Source organism: Geotrypetes seraphini, chromosome 8, assembly GCF_902459505.1.
Source record: "Geotrypetes seraphini chromosome 8, aGeoSer1.1, whole genome shotgun sequence".
Taxonomy (NCBI): Eukaryota; Metazoa; Chordata; class Amphibia; order Gymnophiona; family Dermophiidae; genus Geotrypetes; species Geotrypetes seraphini.
Genome location: NC_047091.1, coordinates 66,753,515 through 66,777,622, shown reverse-complemented (window position 1 = coordinate 66,777,622; position 24,108 = coordinate 66,753,515). Strand labels below are relative to the sequence as shown.

Sequence of the window (24,108 nt, the reverse complement as noted above, 5' to 3'; positions counted from 1 at the left end):
CCGCAGAGCAGCAACAGCAGCAGCTCAGCCGTTCAGCCAGCGCTAGGCAGAGCCGGGGTCAGGCATGGACCTTGCGCCGCCCGGGCCTGCTCCTCACTTCGCTCATGGAGGCGATCGGCGGCTGGCTGCGGTCCCCGGCCCGTTCGAGAGAGGAGGTGCAGCGGGCGGGTGAGCAGGCAAGAGGGAGGAGGGTGAGAAGAAGATGCTGGCAGATGCGCCTGTGCCCATCCACCCTCCGAATCAGCGGCAGCAGTGAGGCGGCACTCTGGCGGTGAGTGACGGCGAGGGGGGAGTTGCTCCATGTTCTGGCCTGCCTCCATGTTCGAAAATCGAATTCGGCATGGAGGCACACCTCACGGAGCCAGGAATCGCAAAACTCTAAGTGCGCATGGCGCTTAGAGTTTTATTATATAGGATTGATATATATATATATATATATATATATATATATATACACATACAAACTCCTATGTTTCCTTTATATCTGTGATATATATATGTGTTCATAGAACACACAATAAGCAAGAAGTTCCTTGAAAGAAGGGGTGGGGGCAATAGGTGACAGGTTTAGAGACTAGGACACACTGGCTACATGTGTGGCCTTACATAGTGATAGGTATTGGGTGATTCTCACCTATGCAGGGTGTCACGTATTCTTGACCAGGCCCTCATCGCAACGCTGCGGGGTGGTCTTCTGCCATTGTGGCCAAACACCCTGGCCTCAAACTGGAGGCACAGCTCCACCAGGGACTCTGTCTCCCCTAGGGAGTAGTTAGGTTCCCTTCTTTCCACCATCACACCCCAACCACTCACACAAGCTCTCCCTGGTGGCCACACACTCTTCCTAGCACACCCTTCCTCACTACACAATCTCTCACTCCCACAATCATTCACACGATCTCTTCTGTCTGTCACTCTTACACTCTCTCTCACTTGCTCTCACACACACACTCACAGGATCACTCTCCAATCACTCAATCCCACTCAGTAATCAATATATCTAAGCTATCCACCACCAAACTCCTGACTCCTCTCACAACGCCTACTACGCCCACAAGGGTCGCACTGCTACGTGGAGGTTTATATATGGGCATGCAGGACGTTGTTGGGGACCGTGTGACATCAGTAGGACATGTGCCAGGACAACTAATGGATAAGGAGCGCTATACGACTAGCAAATCGTCCAGCGGATATCGGGAAAAATATTTGTACATCTTGTGTGGATGATCACCATTTTAGTCGGTAATTTTAGGTGCTTCTGTATACTGTTTGTGGACGTGTTTATGTTGGACGTCTTTCGTGCTGATAATCGAACGACTTAGACATCTTTCCATTATCGGCACGTTTAGTCGGACGTCTCATGCCGCCGACACACAGATCTTTTATATGACCTATTGATTATGCCCCTCCTTATGGTTTTCTATTAAATATATATATCTCAAAAACCATTAAAGAAGTCAAAATGAGCTGTAGAACATTTTTTTACTTAAACAAACAGGGACAAGCCTCAGATTATGGAGTGAATTTTACCATTTTGGAATTTCTTCCAAAGGAAAGGAGACTTCTTTTCTCTTACTCCTGGTAAAATCACTGACTTGAACCCATCCTCCCTATCATAGTTAAAACGTTAATTAATTACTTATTTATTATTGATTTTATTAATTAAATCCTTCAATTCATAAATTTCACTATCTAATTTTATTTCATTCTCCAATTAAATAATCTAATATAAAAACTCAATGAATAGGGATAGGAATTCTTCATTTATCATTTGAAAGACTACAATTCATTTATACACTTGAAACCGACAATCTGAGGCTTGTCCCTGTTTGTTTAAGTTAAAAAAAAAAATGTTCTACAGCTTATTTTGACTTCTTTAATGGAGTTTTTTTCTGACCCATGAAGCATAATTGAGGTCTTTTTCTCCAACAATTTTTGTTCAGGTCCCTGTGGGTCTATATAAGAGATTAAGGGTTTCTGTGTTCCTTTTACAGTGGTATGTAGGATTGGGTATAGTGTGATTGATACTGACACACCTTCTTCCTTATAATAGTAGTAGGAGAAATCTCAAGCCCTGAACTTTCAAAAGATATGATGAAGATAGGTGCTTGAGGTATAAACAAAGGAATTCAGACACAGAATGGCTCTAGCTATCAGTTCTTCAAAAGAGAGACACCTTTTTTGCCAATTAAGAGCCATTGTTTCAAACAAATACCAAATTGTGACACAGAAAGATACTGGAAGATACTATTTTTAGAACAAATTCAAATCTATAAAGACAGGCTCCAGCGCTCTGATCCCCCTTTTCTCTTATTTCTCCTCCTCCATACCTATCCATTCAGACACACATACCATTCATTCAGGCAGGACACAGACTCTGCTCTGCTCACTCATACCTCCACACAGAGACATACACAAGCAAATACCCCTCCTCAATCATTTTTAGAAGGACAGCCACATTTTCTTATATACATAAAGAAGCAGCTCTGAATCCAATTTATGATCTATATTTGAAAAAGCCTATTCATATATATATTTATTTATTTTATTTGTTTTCTCTCCTGTTCTCCCCAAAGAGTTCAGAACGAGTTGCAGGTTAACATACATAATATACAGTAACATACTTTTTATTCACCACATGGTTGTTGTCTTGTTAACTTACTCCTACTGCCTCCGAGGCCTGAACCTTGGACCCAAAATAGACTAGACAATGGCAAAACACAAAACTCAAAACATTGCAACTAGGAGATACTCGATGAAGTTATATGGAAATACATTTATAACAAATAGGAGAAAATATTTTTTCACTCAAAGGATAGTTAAGCTCTGGAACACATTGTCAGAGGAAGTGGTAACAGCGATTAGTGTAGATGGGCTTAAAAAAATGTTTGGACAAGTTCCTGGAAGAAAAGTCCATTGTTTGTTATTGAGATAGACAGGGGGGAAGACAACTGCTTGCCCTGAGATTGGTAGCATGGCATTTTGCTACTATTTTGGTTCCTGCCAGGTACATGTGACTAGATTGGCCACTGTGGAAACAGGATACCGGGGTAGATGGACCATTGCTCTGACCTAGTATGGCTATTATTATGTTCTTAAGCACAGAGGATCGCTGAAGAAGAGGAATGGATGAAAGAGCTTAGTAGCTGGTGCTGATGGGCAGACTGATAGGCCATATGGTCTTTATCTGATGTCATTTTCTACATTTCTATATTAAAGTAGGCTGAAGTTTTATTCTTCTGCCAGCCTCTGCTCAAACTGTGGTGACTATGACTTCATTCACCTCCAGCTTGACATTCTTTTCATTCCCTCTGTCACTCCTCTTCTTCTGTCATACCTCCTACCAATCTATCACCTTGTCACCCATCACCTATTTATCTGCCCCTTGTATAAAGGGTACACTTCTTCCCCAACCTCTTGTGTAACTACAGCACTTCTGTGATGGTAGCAGCTGCTTCATATCTCTGCTCTTTGCCTGATTTCCCTGCCAGGTCTAAGATTTAAGATTACCAGTGACTAACGAAGCGCAAGATAGTTTAAGGGTCAATTACATGTCAAATAACAAATTAACTGTATTTTCTGGAAGGCAAACTTGAATGCAACTTCACCAGCTGCTCTTTTTTTTTTTTTTTTTTTAAACTGTTTGCAGCGTCATGCTTGCCCCTCTTGGCTACAGCACCAGAAATTCATGCTCCTGTGTTCAGGAAGGCTCAAAACTCCCCCAGCAATGATACAATTATAAGAAGCGTAGATTATGAATTCAGCCTAAAGAAGCCCAGGAATTGTGGGGTAAATATTCTTCAGGAAGGGAAGGGAATAATTCAAAATATCTAATGTAGACATTTCAAATGTCTATATATTCGGCAGCGACATATGCTTAGTTAGCGCCGTTTAAATCACTTAACCGGGCGTATTCAGCGGCACATAACCAGACAGCGCCACTGAAAATGTCTAGTTAGCTTCCAACGTGAAACCAGCCATTTGGGGGTGTTCAAGGTTGGAGTTAGCACTTAAACAGCAAAGATAACTGCCTATTAGGAACAAATAAAAGTTACTTAATCAGTTTAATTTTCACCAGACTATAACATGGAAATTCCATGATGGAACCTGGATATTGCCCAGCATTGAATTTCTGGGAGTAACACTGAAGAAAGTTCAAAAAAATGATGATCGCTGCCAACTGCAAAAATATCGGGCCCTATGGGCCTGATTCTGGAAACAGCACCTCTCGCGGTAGGCATTTGCAAGCGGGTGCCCTACTGCGTGTCAATCACCGACAGGCGCCATGTCCAGAATCGCATCTATTTTTTTGTACAGATGCCTTAAATGTAGCATTTTACAAGCCTACATTTAAGGTGTCTTATTCATGCCTACGGAAGCACCTAGGCAAGCCTACAGATGCCTAAGGTCACTTCTAGCGTAAGCCACGCTTACGTTAGCATTAGGCATCTGTAAGCGTGCCTAGATGCCTCTGTATATGCACAAATGATGCTTACATTGTAGGCACCGTTCCCCGCATTGAGTTTTTAATAAAATGTGCATCCTATGAACAGTCTCCTGCTTTGTAAATCTGCATTGTTCTTCGCTGTATAAACACCTATACTGAATATGTACAGTCCCCTGCATTGTAAACTGCTCCCAACTGCATAGCACATCCCCTCACATTGTATCTTCGCTGTAAATGTACAGTCTCTTACATTGTAAACCGCTCTGAACTGTTTGTGGTATAGCGGTATACAAAAATAAAGTTATTATTATTATTATTAAAGGAGACCATAGATGTTTGTTTTCATAAAGAATTTTTCAAGTAGACTAAATCTTGCTATGATATTGCAATTTACTTTGATGAAGCTTGTTTTGAAACTGTAACACTTTAGAAAATTAGAATTATCTGGACTGTGGGTTGGTGATTTTAATAATTCAGCAAGTTACTAGTTATCAAATCAAAACATTATTGAAATGTTTTGTTACATTGGTGATCTGGCGGTGCCACCTGCTGGAGAATATTGGCAGCTAGAGCCACAAATCATGGCCCTGCAAATTTATCTGCCCCAGAATCTTCAGATTCCCAAGATTTTTACTATAGACATAAGAAAAATTTCTCAAAAAACAGGGAAATATGTAACTTCCTCCTCACAAGGAAACCATAGTATTTGCCAAGTATTGCAGGACTTGGTACTCATAAAACAGCAACAGCGGTTCAGTCTCTTTCCTGGAGGGTTCTCTCCAAGTACCACCCCAGACATCCTGTATTCATGTATAAGATTTTTGTTAACGACATGCATCACTTTACACTTATCCACGTTAAACCTCATTTGCCATGTCACGGCCCATTTCTCGAGCATGTTTATGTCACGTTGCAGGTCTTCGCAATCCTCATGTATCTTCACTACTCTGAATAACTTCGTATCGTCTGCAAATTTAATCACCTCACTCGTCGTACCAATTTCCAGATCATTTATAAATATGTTGAAGAGCACGGGTCCAAGCACCGAACCCTGCGGCACTCCACTGGTAACAATCTTCACTTATCTCAACCAACAAAACTAAAACAACTACCCCACCCATTACCTATAATAGGCAATGAAAACAGTCATGTTCACATGCATCATGGTTTCTTCAGTGCACGCCTCCGTGAAAGGGAGAAACCCCCTCCCCAGTTCTATAATGTTCAATTTTCTCTCATTTAATACATGCATAAACTTCAGGATCAGTATTCAAAGCAATTTAACCGAGCAGGAAAGGCAGGTTTTTGCATTCAAAAGCTAGTCAACAAATATATTAGTCCATTTTTTGTTTTATTTTTATTTATTAACCTTTAGAATGGACTAACACAGCTACCACTCTACTACCACAGCTACCACACTTCTACCATGGAGCAATACAGAGGCATTATAATATTGTTAGTCTTGTTAACCATCCCTTTTTTAATCATTCCTACCATCTTGCTTGATTTTTTTGCCGCTGCTACACATTGGGCGGAAGGTTTCATCGAATTGTGTACAATGACATCAAGGTCTTTTTCTTGGGCGCTAACCTCCAAGGTGGACCCAAACATCTGGTAACTGTGATTTTGGGTTATTCTTCCCAGTGTGCATCATATGGGTTAAATGAGAGAAATGCATGTATTAAATGAGAGGAAATTGAACTTTACAGAACTGGGGAGGGGGTTTCTCCCTTTCACAGAGGCGTGCACTGAAGAAACCATGATGCATGTGAACATGACTGTTTTCATTGCCTATTATAGGTAATGGGTGGGGTAGTTGTTTTAGTTTTGTTGGTTGAGATAAGTGAAGATTGTTACCAGTGGAGTGCCGCAGGGTTCGGTGCTTGGACCCGTGCTCTTCAACATATTTATAAACGATCTGGAAATTGGTACGACGAGTGAGGTGATTAAATTTGCAGACGATACGAAGTTATTCAGAATAGTGAAGAGACGTGAGGATTGTGAAGACCTGCAACGTGACATAAACATGCTCGAGAAATGGGCCGTGACATGGCAAATGAGGTTTAACGTGGATAAGTGTAAAGTGATGCATGTCGTTAACAAAAATCTTATACATGGATGTCTGGGGTGGTACTTGGAGAGACCCCCCAGGAAAGAGACTTGGGAGTAGTGGTCGACAAGTCGATGAAGCTGTCTGCGCAATGCGCGGCGGTGGCGAAAAGGGCAAACAGAATGCTAGGAATGATTAAGAAAGGGGTCACGAACAGATTGGAGAAGGTTATCATGCCGCTGTACCGGGCCATAGTATGCCCTGACCTGGAATACTGTGTCCATCATTGGTCGCCGTACATGAAGAAGGACACGGTACTACTCGAAAGGGTCCAGAGAAGAGCGACTAAAATGGTTAAGGAGCTGGAGGAGTTGCCGTACAGCAAGAGATTAGAGAAGCTGGGCCTCTTCTCCCTTGAAAAGAGGACACTGAAGGGAATAGACTTAGTAGATACTGAAGAGAATAGACTTAGTAGATAAAGACAGGTTGTTCACCCTCTCCAAGGTAGAGAGAACGAGAGGGCACTCTCTAAAGTTAAAAGGGGATAGATTCTGTACATACATAAGGAAATTCTTCTTCACCCAGAGAGTGGTAGAAAACTGGAACGCTCTTCTGGAGGCTGTTATAGGGGAAAACACCCTTCAGGGATTCAAGAAAAAGTTAGACAAGTTCCTGCTGAACCGGAACGCAGGTAGGGCTAGTCTCAGTTAGGGCACTGGTTTTTGATCTAGGGGCTGCCACGGGTGCAGACTGCTGGGCACGATGGACCACTGGTCTGGCCCAGCCGCGGCAATTCTTAACCACCCACCATGTTTGCTTTGGAACCTGACAAAGCTTGAGTCCCACATCTTTATTTCTACTATAAAGAAGAAAGGTTTTGTGGCTACAAAATTTTGGTGTTTCCTGACCTATCTAGAGCCATGAAGAGGAGGAGAAAAACATTTTAAGCCTTTAAATCCAAAGAATTGGAAATGGGAGGGACTTTTATCCTTCAGTATCCTTGTAAATATATTGTGAAGATTGATTTGAAGAATTCTGTATTTATGGATCCCAATCACTTGAAGAATTTCCTAGCAGCAAAAATTCCAATAGTTCCAGTTATTATGTCCTCTCCCATTTCAGCATTACATCTGTGTAAGTAGTGTCCCTTTTTATAGAAAATTAACACTATCCCTGCTCTGGAAGAGATGTCTTTGTTAACATTCTCTTTTCTTGGTAATGGAACGGAAGGTTTCTCCTACCTTCTTATTTCTCCTAGTTGCCCCCCCTAGTCATTGCTTTACTTCTTTGAAATGTGATTAAATACACCCTCTCAATGTTTTTCTTTAAAATTTGTTGATTCTTGGTATGATTTTTCTATGATGAGAGTGTATTTGCAATGTTCAAGTATTTTACTCGTATTTATTGGCAATAATAATAATAATAATTTTATTTCTTATATACCGCTGTACCGTGAAGTTCTAAGCGGTTTACAGTAGAAACAGAAGAAATGCAATAAGTAAGATTAATTAAGATGAAGAGAGAGTACTTAGAGTTCCCTGACTGTCCCAAAGGCTCACATTCTTGCTAAAGTACTTGAGAAAAATAAATTAGTTAGGTTATAAACATAGAGTAGAAGAAGGTAGGAAAACAGTTCATAGGAAAATTAATTTTGAATACATTATACATTATATATTGTTCAAGGCGGAATACAAATTATAGGAGATTTGGACATTACCAAAAGAATTGCGTAATAAAGATTATCTAGATAAATTACATAACAGTGATTCATGTACATTACATGGTGTGGTAGAGGATTCAATTATGAAAATTACATATCAGGGAATCAAGTGATAAGAGAATATAGTATATTATATTATACATAAGTAGATAAACTCAGTTCCCAATATTTAAAGCAATTTAACGCTGGCTTTTTACAAAGCCATGGTAGAGGTTTTTACTGTAGACCAGCAAGGTAAATGTTCCAACGCTCACAGAATTCCTATGAGCATCGGAGCATTTACCTTGCTGGCCCAGGTAGAAACCTCCACCGTGATTTGTAAAAGGGGTCCTAAGTGTGCAAAAGTGGCTTCTTCTGTCCACTTAAATCACTTTTAGCCACCCAACTGCCAATATTCAGAGGCACTAAACCGAGGAGTGCCTCCAGAGGGTGGTTGGAAGGAGAGAGACAGAGAGAAGCACTAAAAGGGTACAGAAGATGGGAAGGGGGACCAAGGAAATGGGTGGTATGAGCAGGGCTGTAGGTGGAGCGTGAGCAGGGCCATGTGTCCCCCTATTTTCTCATCACAAATATGGTAACTCTACCTTCCCACAGTCTGGCATCTCTCTCCCCTATGCAGGGACAGGCAGCAGTAGCAGAGAGAAAGCTTCACTCACGGTGCCAGTGGCCCGAAGAGCAAGAACAGTGCTGCTGGGAATGAGAACATTGAGAAAGCACCAGATCTAACGGGGGGAAGGAGAAACATAAGAATAGCCTTACTGGGTCAGACCAATGGTCCATCAAGCGCAGCAGCCCGGTCTCACGATGGCCAATCCAGGTCACTAGTACCTGGCCAAAACCTAACGAGTAGCAATATTCCATGCTACCGAGCCAGGGCAAGCAGAGGCTTCCCCCATGTCTTAATAAGACTATGGACTTTTCCTCCAGGAATTTGTCCAAACCTTTCTTAAAACCTGCTATGCTATCCGCCTTTATCACTGAGTGAAAAAATATTTCCTCCTATCGGTTTTAAAAGTATTTATCTGGTGAGACACCATTTGGGATATTTGTGTGCAATTTTGGAGACCCCACTTTCAAAAAGATATACATAGGATGGAGTCGGTCCAGAGGGCTACTTTAAAACTTGTTAGTAGTTTTTGTCATATATCGTATGGGGACAGATTTAGAGACCTTAATATGTGTATGCTGGAAGAAATACGGGAGAGAGGGGATATGATAGAGACATTTAAATATCTCTGTGGCGTTAATGTACAGGAGGTGAGACTTTTTCAAATGAAGGAAAACTCCGGAAAGAGAGGGCATAGAGTGAAGTTAAGAGGTGTTAGGCTCAGGCGTAATATAAGAAAATACTTCTTTACAGAAAGGATGGTAGATACATAGAATAGTCTTCCAATGGAAGTGGTGGAAATGAAGACTGTATCTGAATTCAAAATAGCATGGGACAGGCATGTGGGATTTCTTAAGGAGAGGAGGAGATAGCAGATGTTGTGGATGGGCAGACTGGATGGACCATTCGGACTTTATCTGCCATCATGTTTCTATGTTGGGGGAGGGGGGGGTTGGAGAGAAAGAAGAACTAAAAAGATACATAGAACATGAAGGGTGACTAAGAAGTGAAAAGTGGGGGCAAGGTCAATTATGGTGGGAGGCAGGGGTGGAGTGAGGGCAAGGGTGGGGCAGAGCTGTGGGTGGGGCAAGAGTGGGGCTGTGGGAGGAGTGGGCGGGGGCTTGGTCATGTATCTTCTTTTTTTTCACTTCACAAATATGGTAACCCTATATTTATTATTTCTATAGCACTATCAGACGCATGCAGCTCTGTACATTAAACATGAAAGACAGTTTGTGTTCAAAAGAGCTTACAATCTAATTATGGCAGACAAATAGGACAAAAAGGGTGAATCTATACATGCTGCTCAGGTAGGGAATTACAACGGGAATGATGAAGCAGAGACGTTAGTGGACTTTAGATGGAATGGCAAGCAGATATGGGTGCTCCACAAGTGGGTTGGGTTAGAACTTAAACACAGCTTCAAAAAAGTGGTCTTTCAGCATGGATTTGAATACAATGTTCCACGGTCGTTCATGGTCGGCGGTTCGTGGTCCCGGTCATTTGCGGTATTTTCCAACTGCGAACCGCCAACAAGGAGAGGGCAGCGGGAGAGACAGGAGAGAGCAGCCGGAGCGCCGCGAGTGCAGAAAATCACTCGTGGTATGCTCCGACCGCCTCTTCCTGCACTAAGTCGGGCCTTATCCAATCAGGAGCTCTTTGACACGCAGCTTCTGATTGGATAAGGCCCAACTTCGTGCAGGAAGAGGCGGTCAGAGCATACCGCAAGTGATTTTCTGCACTCGCGGCGCTCCGGCTGCTCTCCCGCTACCCTCTTCAGTCTCCTCCATGAAAAACCGTATTCACGGTTTTTCAAGATTCGCGGGGGGTCCTGGAACGGAACCCCCGCGAATATCGGGGGAGTACTATACTGCCGGAGACTAAGCCTGATGCACTTAGTTCCAGGCATATGACATACTGTGGAACTGTAAACAAAAACATCACTAGCCTGTGCTCAAAATTAGCAATTGTTTAGCTCTGCCACAGCTACTCCGATCCGAACATCAACTTGATAAATTTAAGATAAGCCTGAAGACCTTCTTATTTAGCGACGCCTTTTCCTGTGTTTAGATTTTCCCTTTCATTCTTCATCTTTTTCTTCTTTTCATATTCAGCCAACCGCTTTTATAAAGCGATCCCACCCCATATGTTTTACCCTCTTCCCTCTCTCTCCTTTCTTCTTCTAACATGCAACTCTCCCCCCATCCTACTTACTTTCCCTCACCTTCAAGTCTGTCTACTTAATGTCCTTGGTGTGCACTTTTATTATTTTTTAAGTATTTATCTTTTCTTAAATTTTTATTGTAAACCGGCCAGATACTTGTTGATGGTCGGTATATTAAAAGTCAATAAACTTGAAACTTGATCAATATATGAGGACATACATGTCTTAAAGGCAGACATGGTATGTTCTAAATTCTGGACAGAAGCTAACCCCTTATATAGGGAATTTGGTATCTTAAATACAAAGGGATCACATAATACATAAAAATAGGTTTATTATTAGTGACCTTACTAGTTCCAGAAGAATCCTAGCCTAATTCTAGTGCTAAATTAAGAAGTATATTTCTAAGTTGATTTTTTCCCCCCCTACAGTTCCATAGTTTTGATTGTGAGCCTGCTGAGATGGGAAAATACTGATTTTAAAACATGAGGTAAACCGCCTTGGGTGACTCTCTCTTCATAAAGGTGGCTAATAAATCAATAAATTCAAAACTTGGACTCTATAAAAAGTTTACAGTCTGAAACTATGTACTGTGGCAGTTCTGGAATGGGGTGGTAAGTAATTCAGGACAGGCATTATATTGCATAGTCCTCCATTTCCTTCCTTCCTGCTTTGCATGCTGTAAGGTGTTGTAGTATTTTGTTTGAGGAGAAATTTAAAAGAAATATTCTACTGCTAATACTACTAATCATTTCTTTGGCACTACAGTACTAGACATACACAAGGCAGTACATATTATACAGGTACTTTGTCCCTAGTGGGCTCACAATCTGTTATTGTACCTGGGGCAATGGAGTCTAAAGTGACATGCCCAGGGTCACAAGGAGCTGCAGTGGGAATTCCCCAAGATCAATAAAATATCAAATAAAGTATTCTGGTATTTAGGTAAATTTAAAGTGGGATGTAGAGATCTGAGAAAGATGACATCATCAAGTGAATGTTCTATGTTAATTAGATAATAGCTTTCATTTATTCTATAGAAGCAATGGAGAGAAAAGCAGACCTCACTTACTCTTTACAGGGTGGCAGACATCCAGCTGGAATACATGGAGAACTGAGAATAAAGGCCATTTTCAGGAACCCCCCCCCAGGAAACCCCCCCCCCCCCAAAATAACAAATACAGCAAAAAGAGCTGTTAATCACACCAAGATGTGATAACTGGCATCAGTAGTTCTGGGAATGTTTATACAGTCCTGGCTTTACCTATCCCCAAAGTAGGGTTCCCATATGGCTCCAAAGAAAGGAGGATGGATTCAGACATCCAGGTTTTACTTCCATTGCTTTCAATGGAAGTAAAACCCGGATGTCTCAATCCATCCTCCCTTTTCTGGAACCATATGGTAAGGCTATGTATGAACTTGCAGTTTTATTTCCTACTCCAGAAACAGAAACAAAAAGTCCCAGCTAAATATTAAAAATAGCAAGTTTGTTCTCTGTCAACTGTGTGGAGGGTGTTAAGCACTGAAAACGTGTCCAGAAAGTTCAGTTTAATGATATCAGTATTGCCTTGGGAAGGGAGGGGAGAAGAAAGAGCTAAAAGCTGAGTTGGGGGTGTGTTTATGGCTTTTTTTTATTTTATAAAGCCAGGGTGGGCTTGTCTGCAAAGCATGTGACAAGCACTTCATGTGATTCCTCTCAGCAAGCCATACCAAAACAGCTTCTTGCTATGGATGTCTGCCCAGCTCAGTTTTTGCTCCAGCCGCCCGTTTTCTACCCAGTAAGTGGCTCTCACTTTTGGAGTTTCTAGCACAAGCTTTTCATTGATGGATTAGGTCAGGCAAGGGGTGGGGGTCCTTTTGTGTTTGCTTCTCCGGTGCATTCAACTAGCTGATCTGGAAGGCCACATTTCTCAGCTTGTGGAGTCAGAGGAATTTAATTTAAGATTAATGGGGGAGGGGGAGATCAAGTTTAGTTCCAGTTTGAGGAGGCCTAATTGCCTGCTCTCACTCTGACATTTTTCAGGTGGTCCCGTATATCACAACCATTTTTGGTGGCTTGTATCATGGCAAACTAGTCCTGCTCCAGGGGATGGTGCTGAAGGATGCTGAAAGGTGAGCAAAAAGTCTCCACCACCAATGAGACTGCAACTTTTGTTTTACTTGAAACCGTGCTTAACGGTGTTGAGTAAACCAAGACTAATTTTTAATATTCCCCTCCATAGTTGTACCCCTCTGGGAAGCACTTCAAGTTATAGGCTGGTACTATAAATAGAAAGTAGCTTTTGCTTCCTGTTTGTAAAACTTCAACAGTGATGTAAGAGGTTCACTAGTGTGCAGAAAATCTACCACTGTGATAAATATAAAAACTGAGACAGGCAAAATGTATGTTAAAAGTGAAATTTATTACATGTTAAACCCCCTATGGATCGTTATAAATGCTGGCTTTTCTTAATTATGACGGGAATAGCCATGCAGATGATAACATGCAATTGGAAGAACTCTGATCGCCTTAACTTCCCTTTTTTGTGGGCGAACTTATGCTCTAGCTACAAATATGAAAAAATGAATGCTGAAATCTTGGGGTATAGTAATATATTTAACTTGGTGTGGGGCCCATTGGCATCTTTTATTGCTTCTATATAGTTGTCATTTCTCTTTGATTTTTGTTTGATTTCCTTACACATCCAGGGTGGGAGGGAGGGGAGTGGAAATGCACTACTATTTTAGTTAAAATTAGGTTATTGGAAGATTATATGCATTTGTATTTTTGATTAATTAAGGGGGGAATGATTGCTCTTGAATATTTGTAAGTTCAAAGTGCTTTTTTTGATTTGTTATATATTCAGTTACATATGTATTGCACTGTCAATATTTGAAAATCAATAAAGATTTAAAAAAAAAAGAGTGAGGGAGGGGTTCTTTTTATGCTTTGGTGATTATAAATAAGAATGTCAAGTGATTTGTAAAATTCTTGATTGAATATTATACACTTGTTGTAAGATATGAAAACGAATAAAGATTTTTTTTTTTAATTACAAAAATCTCAAAATGACCTCTAGATTGGGTATCTGGCCCTTGGTACTTCAGCTCTGAGTTTCCCAGTGGTTGAGTCCAATGCACTTTGTTGGTTTTGCTCACCTTACTGAAGGGGGAAAAACCACTCCAAGGGTTCATGGACCTTGTAGCACTCATGAGTCTCTCAGCAGGAACAGGGTGCAAACAGGACAGTTACCCTAGGTCCCCATGCTACAGGGGGGCTCTAAACCTGTCTGAACCTGAATGAGATACAGCCTTCTGATGGGCTTTGAGGCACCCACCCAAACGTCTGCACTGGGCACCAGCATATTTAACACAACCTCTGGTCCTTGGTACCCTTCACTCCAGGGATTCACTCCTTAGGCCTCACCTTAATTTCAGATCACCCTGAGCTGTGGTTACTCCTAACTGCTTTGAATTCTGATAAGGCGGTATTCCAAAATGTTAAGAAACTTAGAGATAACTACACTGACTTATATGATTTTAGCTGGCCATGAGCAGGACTCTTTGCAGGCTACACAGTGCCTCCTTCTTCCTTGAATACCTGTGAAGGAAGACGCTACTAAACCCATACACTAAGAAGCCTCTCTTCCCCCAATGAAAGATCCTAGCATCATTATTAGGTCATGCTGCAGGCAGGGTTTGATGAGGAGGGAGACACTCAAGAATACGGAGGAGTAACCTAATCGTTACAGCTGCGAATCGGGGGATCCCCGATCAAATCCTATCGTTGCTCCTTGTGATTTTGGATACGTCACTTAACCCTCCATTGTCTCGGGTACAAACTCAGTTTGTGAGCCAGGGATAGAGTAATATCCCCAATTTATACTGCTTTTATTGCTTCTGAGTTTGCAAGCAGCATATAAGGAATTTAAAAAAAAAAAAAAGAATGTTCCTCTGCCAATATAGGGCACATTGTGGTATTCTGTTACATAGGTCCTGTATATCCTAAAACCTGGCTTATGGAAATTTATCTGATGAATTTTAAGTTTCCCTTGACTTATAATTGGATCCCTGAAGAAGTCAGTGATAGCATAAGCCCAAGGCGGGGATAGCCAGATTGATGCCAGCAGGTGAATGGAGGCGAAGTACTATCTAGACCAGTGGCTCTTAAATCTGTTCTGGGGGACCCCCAGCCAGTTGGGTTTTCAAAATATCCCTAATGAATATGCATGAGGCAGATTTACATGCCTGTCATTTCTATTATAGGCAAATCTTCCTCATGCATATTCATTAGGGATATCTTGAAACCCCAACTGGCTGGGGGTTCCCCGGGACAGGTTTAAGAACCACTGATCTAGACTGGTTGTTCAGACCATAGTCTCACAGATTTGTGGAACAGTTCAGATTAGTGCTTGACTTGGGTATGGAGGGATGTTCGGTGTGGAATTGGGTATGAGGAAGACTCTTAAACCTGATTCATTTAAGGCGCGAGATCTTCAAGTAGTGAAGCATTTATGGGCAGCACCAAGATGCATCCTTGGCAGTGGGGCAGATGAATGAAGCCAGTTGGTATTTATTTGCCTTTGTATCCCTGTGTCCATGCCCATACCATGCGAGACTGGTATGTAGATAAAGATACCTATCTTCTCTATAGTGACCAGGACTTAATTTTGGGGAGGGGGAACAGCCTGGAACACAGTTCACTTATTTTCAGACTTCAGAAAGGCAGGAGTGCTTTGCTGTGGCCGTTCCTTCCATGCAGCCTGGTGGAGGGGAGAAGAGCAGGGGGTGAAGCTGAAGCAGAACAGAGAAAAGTTACTCTATTCCCTACTTCATCTCCTCTTGTCCTCCTGCTCCTGTGTCTGGCCTATCTTCCTGACTGACCATAAGTGTTGTGTGAAGGCTTATCTCCTGCTCTGTACCTTGTCCTTTGTCTATACAGTATAAAATGATTGTGGTTCAGCTAGAATGCCTTCAGTGCTGAGCTTGAAAGTGATGATCTCTACCATGTACCATCACTCTCACCACAGATTTCAGAAGTGCAGGCTCTGTAGCACATATTGTATTTACTTTTCACAGCTCTGCCTGCTTGTTGCATAATTTCTCTTCAAATAATGAAAATGCAGGTGTCTCGGATACCAACCTATCCCATCTCTTTTTCTCTCCTGCTCCCCTCTTTTCTGACAGGTTCCAGGTGGATTTCCAGTGTGGGTGCAGCATCAAGCCAAGGGCTGATATTGGCTTTCACTTCAACCCCCGTTTTCATTCTACACCACATGTGGTCTGCAACACTCTGCAGCATGAGAGGTGGATGGAGGAGCAGAAGAGTGCTGGGCTTCCTCTGAAAGTCGGGGACCTTTTCCAACTCATCTTTCTCTTTCTGGACAAGAAAGTCCAGGTGAGCCGGACCACCAGGCTACACATAGTCATGTGACAGATAACAAGAAAGGGGGGGGGGGAAAGATTCTGAGTTTTGAACTCTATATCAGTGGTTCCCAACCCTGTCCTGGAGGACCACCAGTCAGTCAGGTTTTCAGGATAGTCCAAATGAATATGCATGAAAGAGATTTGCATGTAATGAAGATGATAGGAATACAGATCTGTTCCACACATATTCATTAGGGCTATCCCATAAACCCAAATGGCTAGTGATCCTCCAGGACAGGTTCCCTGGGTTAAGAACACGTTATGTTTTTAAAGCTGTTCTTAAGTCAGATTGGTAAGTACGGTAACTCGGAACTTATAGATTTTAAGATTCTTGCTGCTTATCTCTGCCCCCAGCTGACAAAAGGGCCAACTTTCCCTACCAGTGTTCACTCTAAGGCAATATTTCTCAACACGCAGTACATGTACCCTTGGAGGTACGTGGCCTGGCCGTCTCCAGGGATACCTCCCTGCCTCCCGCTGGGATCCCTGCCTGCCCCCCACTGAACCTGCCTCTGCCTCCCTGCCTCAATCTTCCCATCTGCTGTACCACACCACCCCCCCCTGAAACCAACCCGGAACTGACACGCTCCATCCCCCCAGCAGCAACTCCGGGCCATGGCGCGTGCAACAGCCGGACCACAAGCCTTCCCCCCGACATCAAATTCTGATGTCAGAGAGAAGGTCCTGAGCCATCCAATCGCTGCCTGGCCTGGGACTTTCTCTCTGTCAGAATTGACAGGGCGGGGAGGGATGCTTGTGAGCTGGCTGCGTGCAGCGTGTGCTCACAAGCCTTCCCCCCGATAATGCACTAATCTTTAGTAAAAGATTGCCAGAGTAATGTGTTAGCCACTGCTTGCCCCTGGGATCAGTAGTCTGGAGTGTTGCTACTATTTGGGTTTATGCCAGGTATTTCTGACCTGGATTGACCACTCTGGAGAGAGGATACTGGACTTAATGGACCACTGGTTTGACGCACAGAAGTTAACATCTGTGCATGACCTCTATCTCTTCAGGTAAGCGTGAATGGACAGCACTTTCTGGAGTACTGGTACCGGCTGCCCCTGGAAAGGATGGACACCCTGGGGATCTATGGAGAAGTCTCAGTCCGATGCATTGCCTTTCTAAACAGCAATGTAATGTATCTAGCAGCAGAGCAAGTTGCCAGTTGTGTGACATTATGTGATTGCTTTTCTGGATGTTTTCAGCAGTTTTTTTTTTTTTTTTCTTCTCTTCTTATAGCCGCTCACAGAGGAGAGAACACTGTATCCTTTCTGTGAAGTAAGTGCTACAAAAGGCAGCAGTGTTCAAAGTGGGAGAAAAGTATGTGGTGGCTGTTGACGTGAGCATAATCCAACAGACATGGGCCTCATCTGTACAGTTTATAGGAAATGACGTGGAGGGCCATTTTCAATAGGATGTCTAAGTCCGACTTTGGATGCTTCCCCCAAGACGTCCAAAGTCAGAGGTGGAGAAATATCCATTTTTGAATGGGACATTCAAATTTATTTATTTATTTATTTTTAAATCACCTGCCAGAAAATCTACTTTTTACTCACCATTTTCGGCAATAAAAACGTCCCAAGTTAGAAACATCCAAATCAGCACCATTGTAAGGGACTGGTCACATGGACATGCCAACAGAGCAGTGGGGCACCTTAGAGAGGGCACTGTTGTGAACTTCACATAAAGGGTTCCAGATATACATCTTACCATATACCCCTTATACGGTAATTTAAAAAGAAAGGAACACCATTCTAAAACAAACAAAAAAAAAGGTCAAATTAGTTGCCTCAGATCGGACTCCACTCTAAACCATGTAAGTTAAGGAAAAGCTAAACCAAAAAGATAGGTCTTCAATAGAGACCTGGATTATGGGTAAGACAGTTCACAGCATATCTCATTTGGAAGAGAATTTCGTAAAAAGAGGGGAAAAGGTGGAATTACGAATTGATGCTAACCTAACTATGAACCGACGGTAAACTCAGTTGATGAACAGATACTCAGTGCAAGTTACAGGTTGGTTTATATGGAACCAATAATTTCACCAAATCAGGTTGGCCTGATTTTTAACACTTTTTAAAAGCTAAAATTAAAGCCGTATGCGTCAAACTGCCCCAAAATCTACTATACCCACACATCTACTACCCCAGTAGCCCTTATGGATGCAAGTGGCACCTATATACCAGTATAGTAGGGTTTTGGTGGGCTTATACTTTCCACTGAAAATGTAATGAAGGGCTTATGTGTCTGGCTCCTCCTCTCTATGGTTCACTAGCCCACCCACCTGGCTACTTAAGACATTTGTGTGAAGTTCTACTAGGCTTTCCCATACTAAGGGCTCCTTTTTACAAAGCCATGCTAGGACCTTAACGCACGGAATAGCACGTGCTAAATTGCCGCTACCGCCTCCTTTCGAGCAGGCGGTAGATTTTTGGCTAGCGTGCGCTAATCCCGTGCGTGCACTAAAACCACTAGCGCTCCTTCGTAAAAGGAGCCCTAAGTGTTGCTGGTTTAGGCACAGCTATGTACTGTTTCATTCATATATTTGGCAGGGGGGAGGTGTCGGTTTGTGGAGTGTCATACCATATACATCCAGTGGCCATCTAGTCAGTTTGGGTATCTTTTTGGCACTTAGACGCTTCTAAAACAAATCTAGGTCGGAACGTCTCGAGTTCCATCCAGGACATCTTGTGAAAGGTTTGATATCACTGCAAGACGCCCAAATCCCACCTCTAACACACTCCTTTATGAGTTAGATGTCCTGGAGGGCAAATATCCTACAAGACATCTGATATTTGTTTTGAGAATTGGCAGTTGGATGTTATGCCAAGAATAACGTCCAAGTGCTGATCAAGGAAGGTTTATGGATGTTTTTGTTTTGAAAATACCCCTAAATAGTGTGTTAGGCCTGGGTGTGTTTTTGCCTGTATCCTGTACCAATGAGGAACTCTTGGGGAAATTATACATTCCAGGGCAGTTACAGATCCCCCCCCCCCCAATATATCCAGAGAGAAAAATATATAACAGGGCACTTAGAGAAATTATTTTTTCTAATTTGAAACCATCATACCAAAACCAGCAAATTTTACCTAATAAGTGCAAAAAATTCACTTAGACAGAGCCTTACATTCTTGTACTCGTAAGACCTAGTGCCTTTGGCAGTCATTTTAAAAGTGCTATTCATACTCTCAACGTTTCCAGCCTGACACTTATACATCTTTGGGGCCAGTGTATAAACCAGTATTTTACAAAAGGCAGGCCAAAATGTTTAAGCCACTAAAACGTATATGGACCACAGAGGCGTGTCAAGGACAGAGCTGTGTCGGCAGTCTGTCCCTGATTCTGGATAGCACATTGATGGACACCCCCCACACCACCTTTTTAAATCATGAATAAGCACCACTGCAGCATATCTCTGCCTGCATTGCTGCTGACTATGAGATATAGTTAGATGCACATGATGAGGGCAATTTGCAAAGACTCTTTGTCCAAGTAACTAGGTTATTTGAAAATTACCCATCCTCTATGCAGGTTCCTTGAGGGTGTTTGGCTGTTAGGTTCCATTGTTTTGCTTTGATTACAGCTGCTCTTTGCCGCTCCTCAGAAGCTGCTACCTAATAAGGCTCCAGTTATGGCAAACAGTGGGCCCTTAGAAATGTGGCATGTGCCACATATCCTGACTTCCTGAAGTCATAGTTTAAGGATGTCCTAATCTTGAGGTGGTGATCTAGAGCAGTGGTTCCCAACCTTGTCCTGGAGGACCACCAGGCCAGTCGGGTTTTCAGGATAGCCCTAATGAATATGCATGAGAGAGATCAGCATATAACAGGAGGTGCCAGGCATGCAAATCTGCTCCATGCATATTCATTAGGGCTATCCTGAAGACCTGACTTATCTGGTGGTCCTCCAGGACAGGGTTGGGAATTACTGATCTAGAGTATTCTCTTAAATAGCTTGCCATTGAGGAATCTCCAAAAATGTCTGATCCCTTTCTGAACTGGTTAGACTATTTGTCTCTGATATCCTGTGGCAGTGAATCCTACAATTTCCTTCTCCATCCCAATACAATAATGCTACCCACCCCCTGGGGGGGGAGGGGGAACCACCACTGCCAGAAGGTGTCGTTGTTACATCAACATGTGCAAGTGGACAGACTAGATGGGCCATTTGGTCTTTATCGACCATCATGTTTCTATGTAAGTACCTCCCCTTTCACTTTCCAGTTTACTTTCCCCTGTAGAACACCAGCATAGTATTCTTTGTCCTTATACCATGTATTCTGACTGCAATGTGCTTGTTTTTTGCAGCCACTTCTCCTGAACAGCTCTGATCTAGTAAGTAACATATTACACCTCAAAAGTACCAGTAAGGGTAAGTCTTGATTCCCAGTTTGTATTGCTTTTGCTGCAGTTTTACAAAAGTATGGTTGACAGCTAAGGAACAGGTGAGCGTGATTTGTACATGGGAGCTTATTACAGGACCACTGAAATGTAACTTTAAAACATTTTAATTTCAAAGGGATGGAAATGATGCATGTGGATATGGTTAGCAGAGCTTTCATTTTCTAGGTGATAACCTTGGCTTTTTAATTTCTCGTAGACATTGCCATTCTCGTATCCACTCACTAAGGGGCTGGCACCAGGCCATATGATCATGTTACGAGGCTTGGTGAACCAGGACCCAGAAGAGTAAGTGTGAATGAGTAAACTGGAGCTGCAGGAGATTTCATCATCTGGAGGATAAATTTATCCTGTTTACAGTGGGCAGTCACTTGGATTTCACTGAAGTGAAGGAAATTGAGGCAGGAAATGACCTTCATTGAGGGAGGAGGCAGGGGTGGAAGGAATGATCTATCTTGTCCAGGACCGTTGGTGACCTTTCTTTGTCTCCAACCTTGATCTACTCCTCTAAGGTTTTCACTAGTATTAATATCAAAGTCTGATGGGGATGATGTGAAGCTTTCAGTCTGCTTCAGAGAGAAGGATCTGTGTTGGTCATGTGGCCCGTCTCGGAGATGGAAGGAGAGAGTCTTGCTTGCCTTTTTCCCATTCCACCCCCTGCGCTTTTTTGAGGTAAGGAATCTGCAGCCATCAACTTCTTGTGTCTGATGAAACGTTGTAGAGGACAGAAAGCACATACATTTGCACATGCATATTCGTTAGGGCTTACTTTAGGTATACAAGGAGGATACTTTAGGTATACAAGGAGGATTGCTGAATGGGGAGGATTAAAGGCAATATTTTTATTGGGGCAAGGGGAGTGTCTTGATGAGAATCTAATGGAAAGGTGATGGGGAGATTGGGTGGAGACCTAAGCTCTCTAATCGGGGCAGCACAGAGCACACATAATGAGTTGGATTTTCAGGATTACCACAATGGAATATGTATGCGATAAATGTGCTTACATGGGTGTCCAATATATGCACATTTTATCTCTTGCGTATATTGGAGAGGAAAACCTGTCTGGTTAGGTATGCTTCCAGAATCGGATTGAGAAGACCTGCTCTAATACATCTAAAACTGTTTTGGACCTGTAAGGGGATTGTCAAAGGTGACTGCAATACTTTTGAGGTTTTTTTTCTTTCCCATGTCCCCCAGATTCTACTGCTGTGTCAAGCTGAAGGATTTAAGCTAGCTGTGAATGGCGTCCCCATGGGCGAGTTCCACCCTCCAGGCTTCAGCCTGTTGCAGATAGCAAGGCTAACGGTGTTGGGCAGTGTTCATCTATACAGTGTCCGTTGCTGACTGTCAAAACTCGAAGCCATGGCCTGGAAACCCACCTACCCCAGGGTTGCAGCGCCTGTATATCTGATGAAAGCGCTTGCACTTTGAGGGATGGGACAAGTGACTTTCCCAGCGTCTGGACGTCTGGCACATCAACCTCCCCTACCAACAGGCTAACTTGATTAGATGGTATCTGTTCCTCGTGACAGAAGCATCGGCAAATGATCAGATGCAAAATACCAAATGTAAAGTCTGAATTTAAGAACTTTGACTCTTTTTTTTTTCTGTAAAAAAAAAATTTGGAAAAGGACTCGCATCTTACCCAACTGATACTTTTTTACTTTTTTTTTCATGTTTTGCCAGGTAGAAAGTGGAGGTGGCTTTTGTACCATGCTTAGGACAAGATCTAATCTGTAAACTGTTGTGACTTGATAGTGTAATACTGTGCCATTATATTTCAATAAATGGATTTACTGACTTGGTGCATATGTTTTCTTAACTGAGAAAATCATTTCAGACCCAGATAATGGCATCAAATCAAACTGACTCCTGTTGACTACACAATTAGAGAGCTGCCCCCCCCCCCTTCCAAAGTGTAGTTTTCTTGGCATAATATAGGAGTGGTTGGCCATTGCCTTCTCCTACATAGTATTATTATTAGGATATATATATATTTTTTTAAATATACCGCCTATCAAGGTTATCTAAGCCAGTGTTCTTCAACACCCGATTCATGGACCAGTGCCGGTCCACAGAAATTTCCTGCCGGTCCACAGGGCCAGCACATGCATCAGGCCCAAAACAGTGTTCTTCAACCACCGGTCCATGGACCAGTGCCGGTCCACAGAAATTTCCTGTCGGTCCACAGGGCCAGCACGTGCATCAGGCCCAAAACAGTGTTCTTCAACCGCCGATCCACGGTGCGATCGATGCAGCGTTATCTTCGATCCAGCTCCCTCTTCCTAACTGATTCAGTGCACAAAGCCACGGGCAGACATCCTGCACCTGAACCAGAAGCCTTCTCTCTGACGTTGCAACGTCAGAGGGAAGGCTTCCAGATGAGGCACTGGATGTGCAAGGTGCAATTAGTACTATTATGGGGGCGGGGTCTGGGGTGGAGATTGGGTAGAGATGGACGGGGTCTGGCCCACGACTTAGCCCTGTGTTCCTCAATCGCCGGTCCACGGACCGATGCCAGTCCACAGAATAATTATTTTATTTCTGCCGGTCCATAGGTGTAAAAAGGTTGAAAAACACTGATCTAAGAGGTTTTATAGTCGGGTACTCAAGCATTTCCCCTATCTGTCCCGGTAGGCTCACAATCTATCTAACGTACCACTGTGTTGCTGCTCGCTAACAAATGGTGTATGACCTGGACTGGCATTGTTGCCAGATACCACCCAGCTCTGGACAAAAGTCAATGGGAAAGTTAAGCCACAAGAAATTGCTGTGGAATTTGAACTTGGGTCATTCAATTCCTAGCCCACTGATCTAGCCATAAGGTACTCTTCTACTATTGCCCAAAACATTAATGGGTCAATATTTTCTCATGAAAGACTTCTGATGAAATTAGAAGTTCCTAGGATAGGAGGTAATGTCCTCTTATGGTTAAAGGGTCAATATTCTCAATAGAGAAGGGCAAATAGTGAAGTTCCAAAACTAAATGGTCACAAATTTCTCAGCTTTACCAATACAAAACAAAGCTGGTCATGCTAAAGAGAACTAACGGTATATCCTTGTTGTGCTAGTATTAGTTATAAGTTCAAAATTACTTGCATTCAGCACATGGTAAACGTTTGTGGATTTCTGCAACTTCCAGATTGCAGGTTGGGATTGAACACCTAGTGCAGGGGTAGGGAACTCTGGTCCTCGAGAGCCGTATTCCAGTCGGGTTTACAGGATTTCCCCAATGAATATGCATTGAAAGCAGTGCATGCAAATAGATCTCATGCATATTCATTGGGGAAACAAGATTGGATTCTGCCGCTTGA

At 42.7% G+C, this 24,108-nt stretch overlaps 1 protein-coding gene across 2 annotated transcripts; it reads left to right on the top strand.

Moving 5' to 3' along the window:
- Positions 1-12,615: 12,615 nt before the first annotated feature.
- Positions 12,616-22,663, top strand: LGALS12 (galectin 12). 2 transcript variants are annotated; one of them, XM_033957106.1, is made up of 9 exons: positions 12,616-12,766; positions 13,012-13,100; positions 16,155-16,365; positions 17,408-17,527; positions 17,634-17,672; positions 20,702-20,728; positions 20,994-21,082; positions 21,307-21,466; positions 21,992-22,663. In XM_033957106.1, the coding sequence occupies exons 1-9, from the start codon at positions 12,716-12,718 to the stop codon at positions 22,136-22,138; spliced, it is 933 nt and encodes a 310-aa protein (XP_033812997.1). In that variant the 5' UTR covers positions 12,616-12,715; the 3' UTR covers positions 22,139-22,663. The 2 variants fall into 2 exon arrangements, with proteins under 2 accessions (XP_033812997.1, XP_033812998.1); XM_033957107.1 differs by lacking the exon at positions 13,012-13,100 and having other exon boundaries at positions 12,688-12,766.
- The last annotated feature ends 1,445 nt before the right edge of the window (positions 22,664-24,108 follow it).

What these genes read in the sequence shown, in the direction of transcription:
- LGALS12 (XM_033957106.1), top strand. Translation starts at nt 12,716, where the DNA reads ATGGATGTCTGCCCAGCTCAGTTTTTGCTCCAGCCGCCCGTTTTCTAC. An exon ending in CACTGTATCCTTTCTGTGAA is followed by an intron (nt 17,673 to 20,701) that starts GTAAGTGCTACA and finishes TGTTTTTTGCAG; the next exon opens with CCACTTCTCCTGAACAGCTC. An exon ending in ACCCCCTGCGCTTTTTTGAG is followed by an intron (nt 21,467 to 21,991) that starts GTAAGGAATCTG and finishes CATGTCCCCCAG; the next exon opens with ATTCTACTGCTGTGTCAAGC.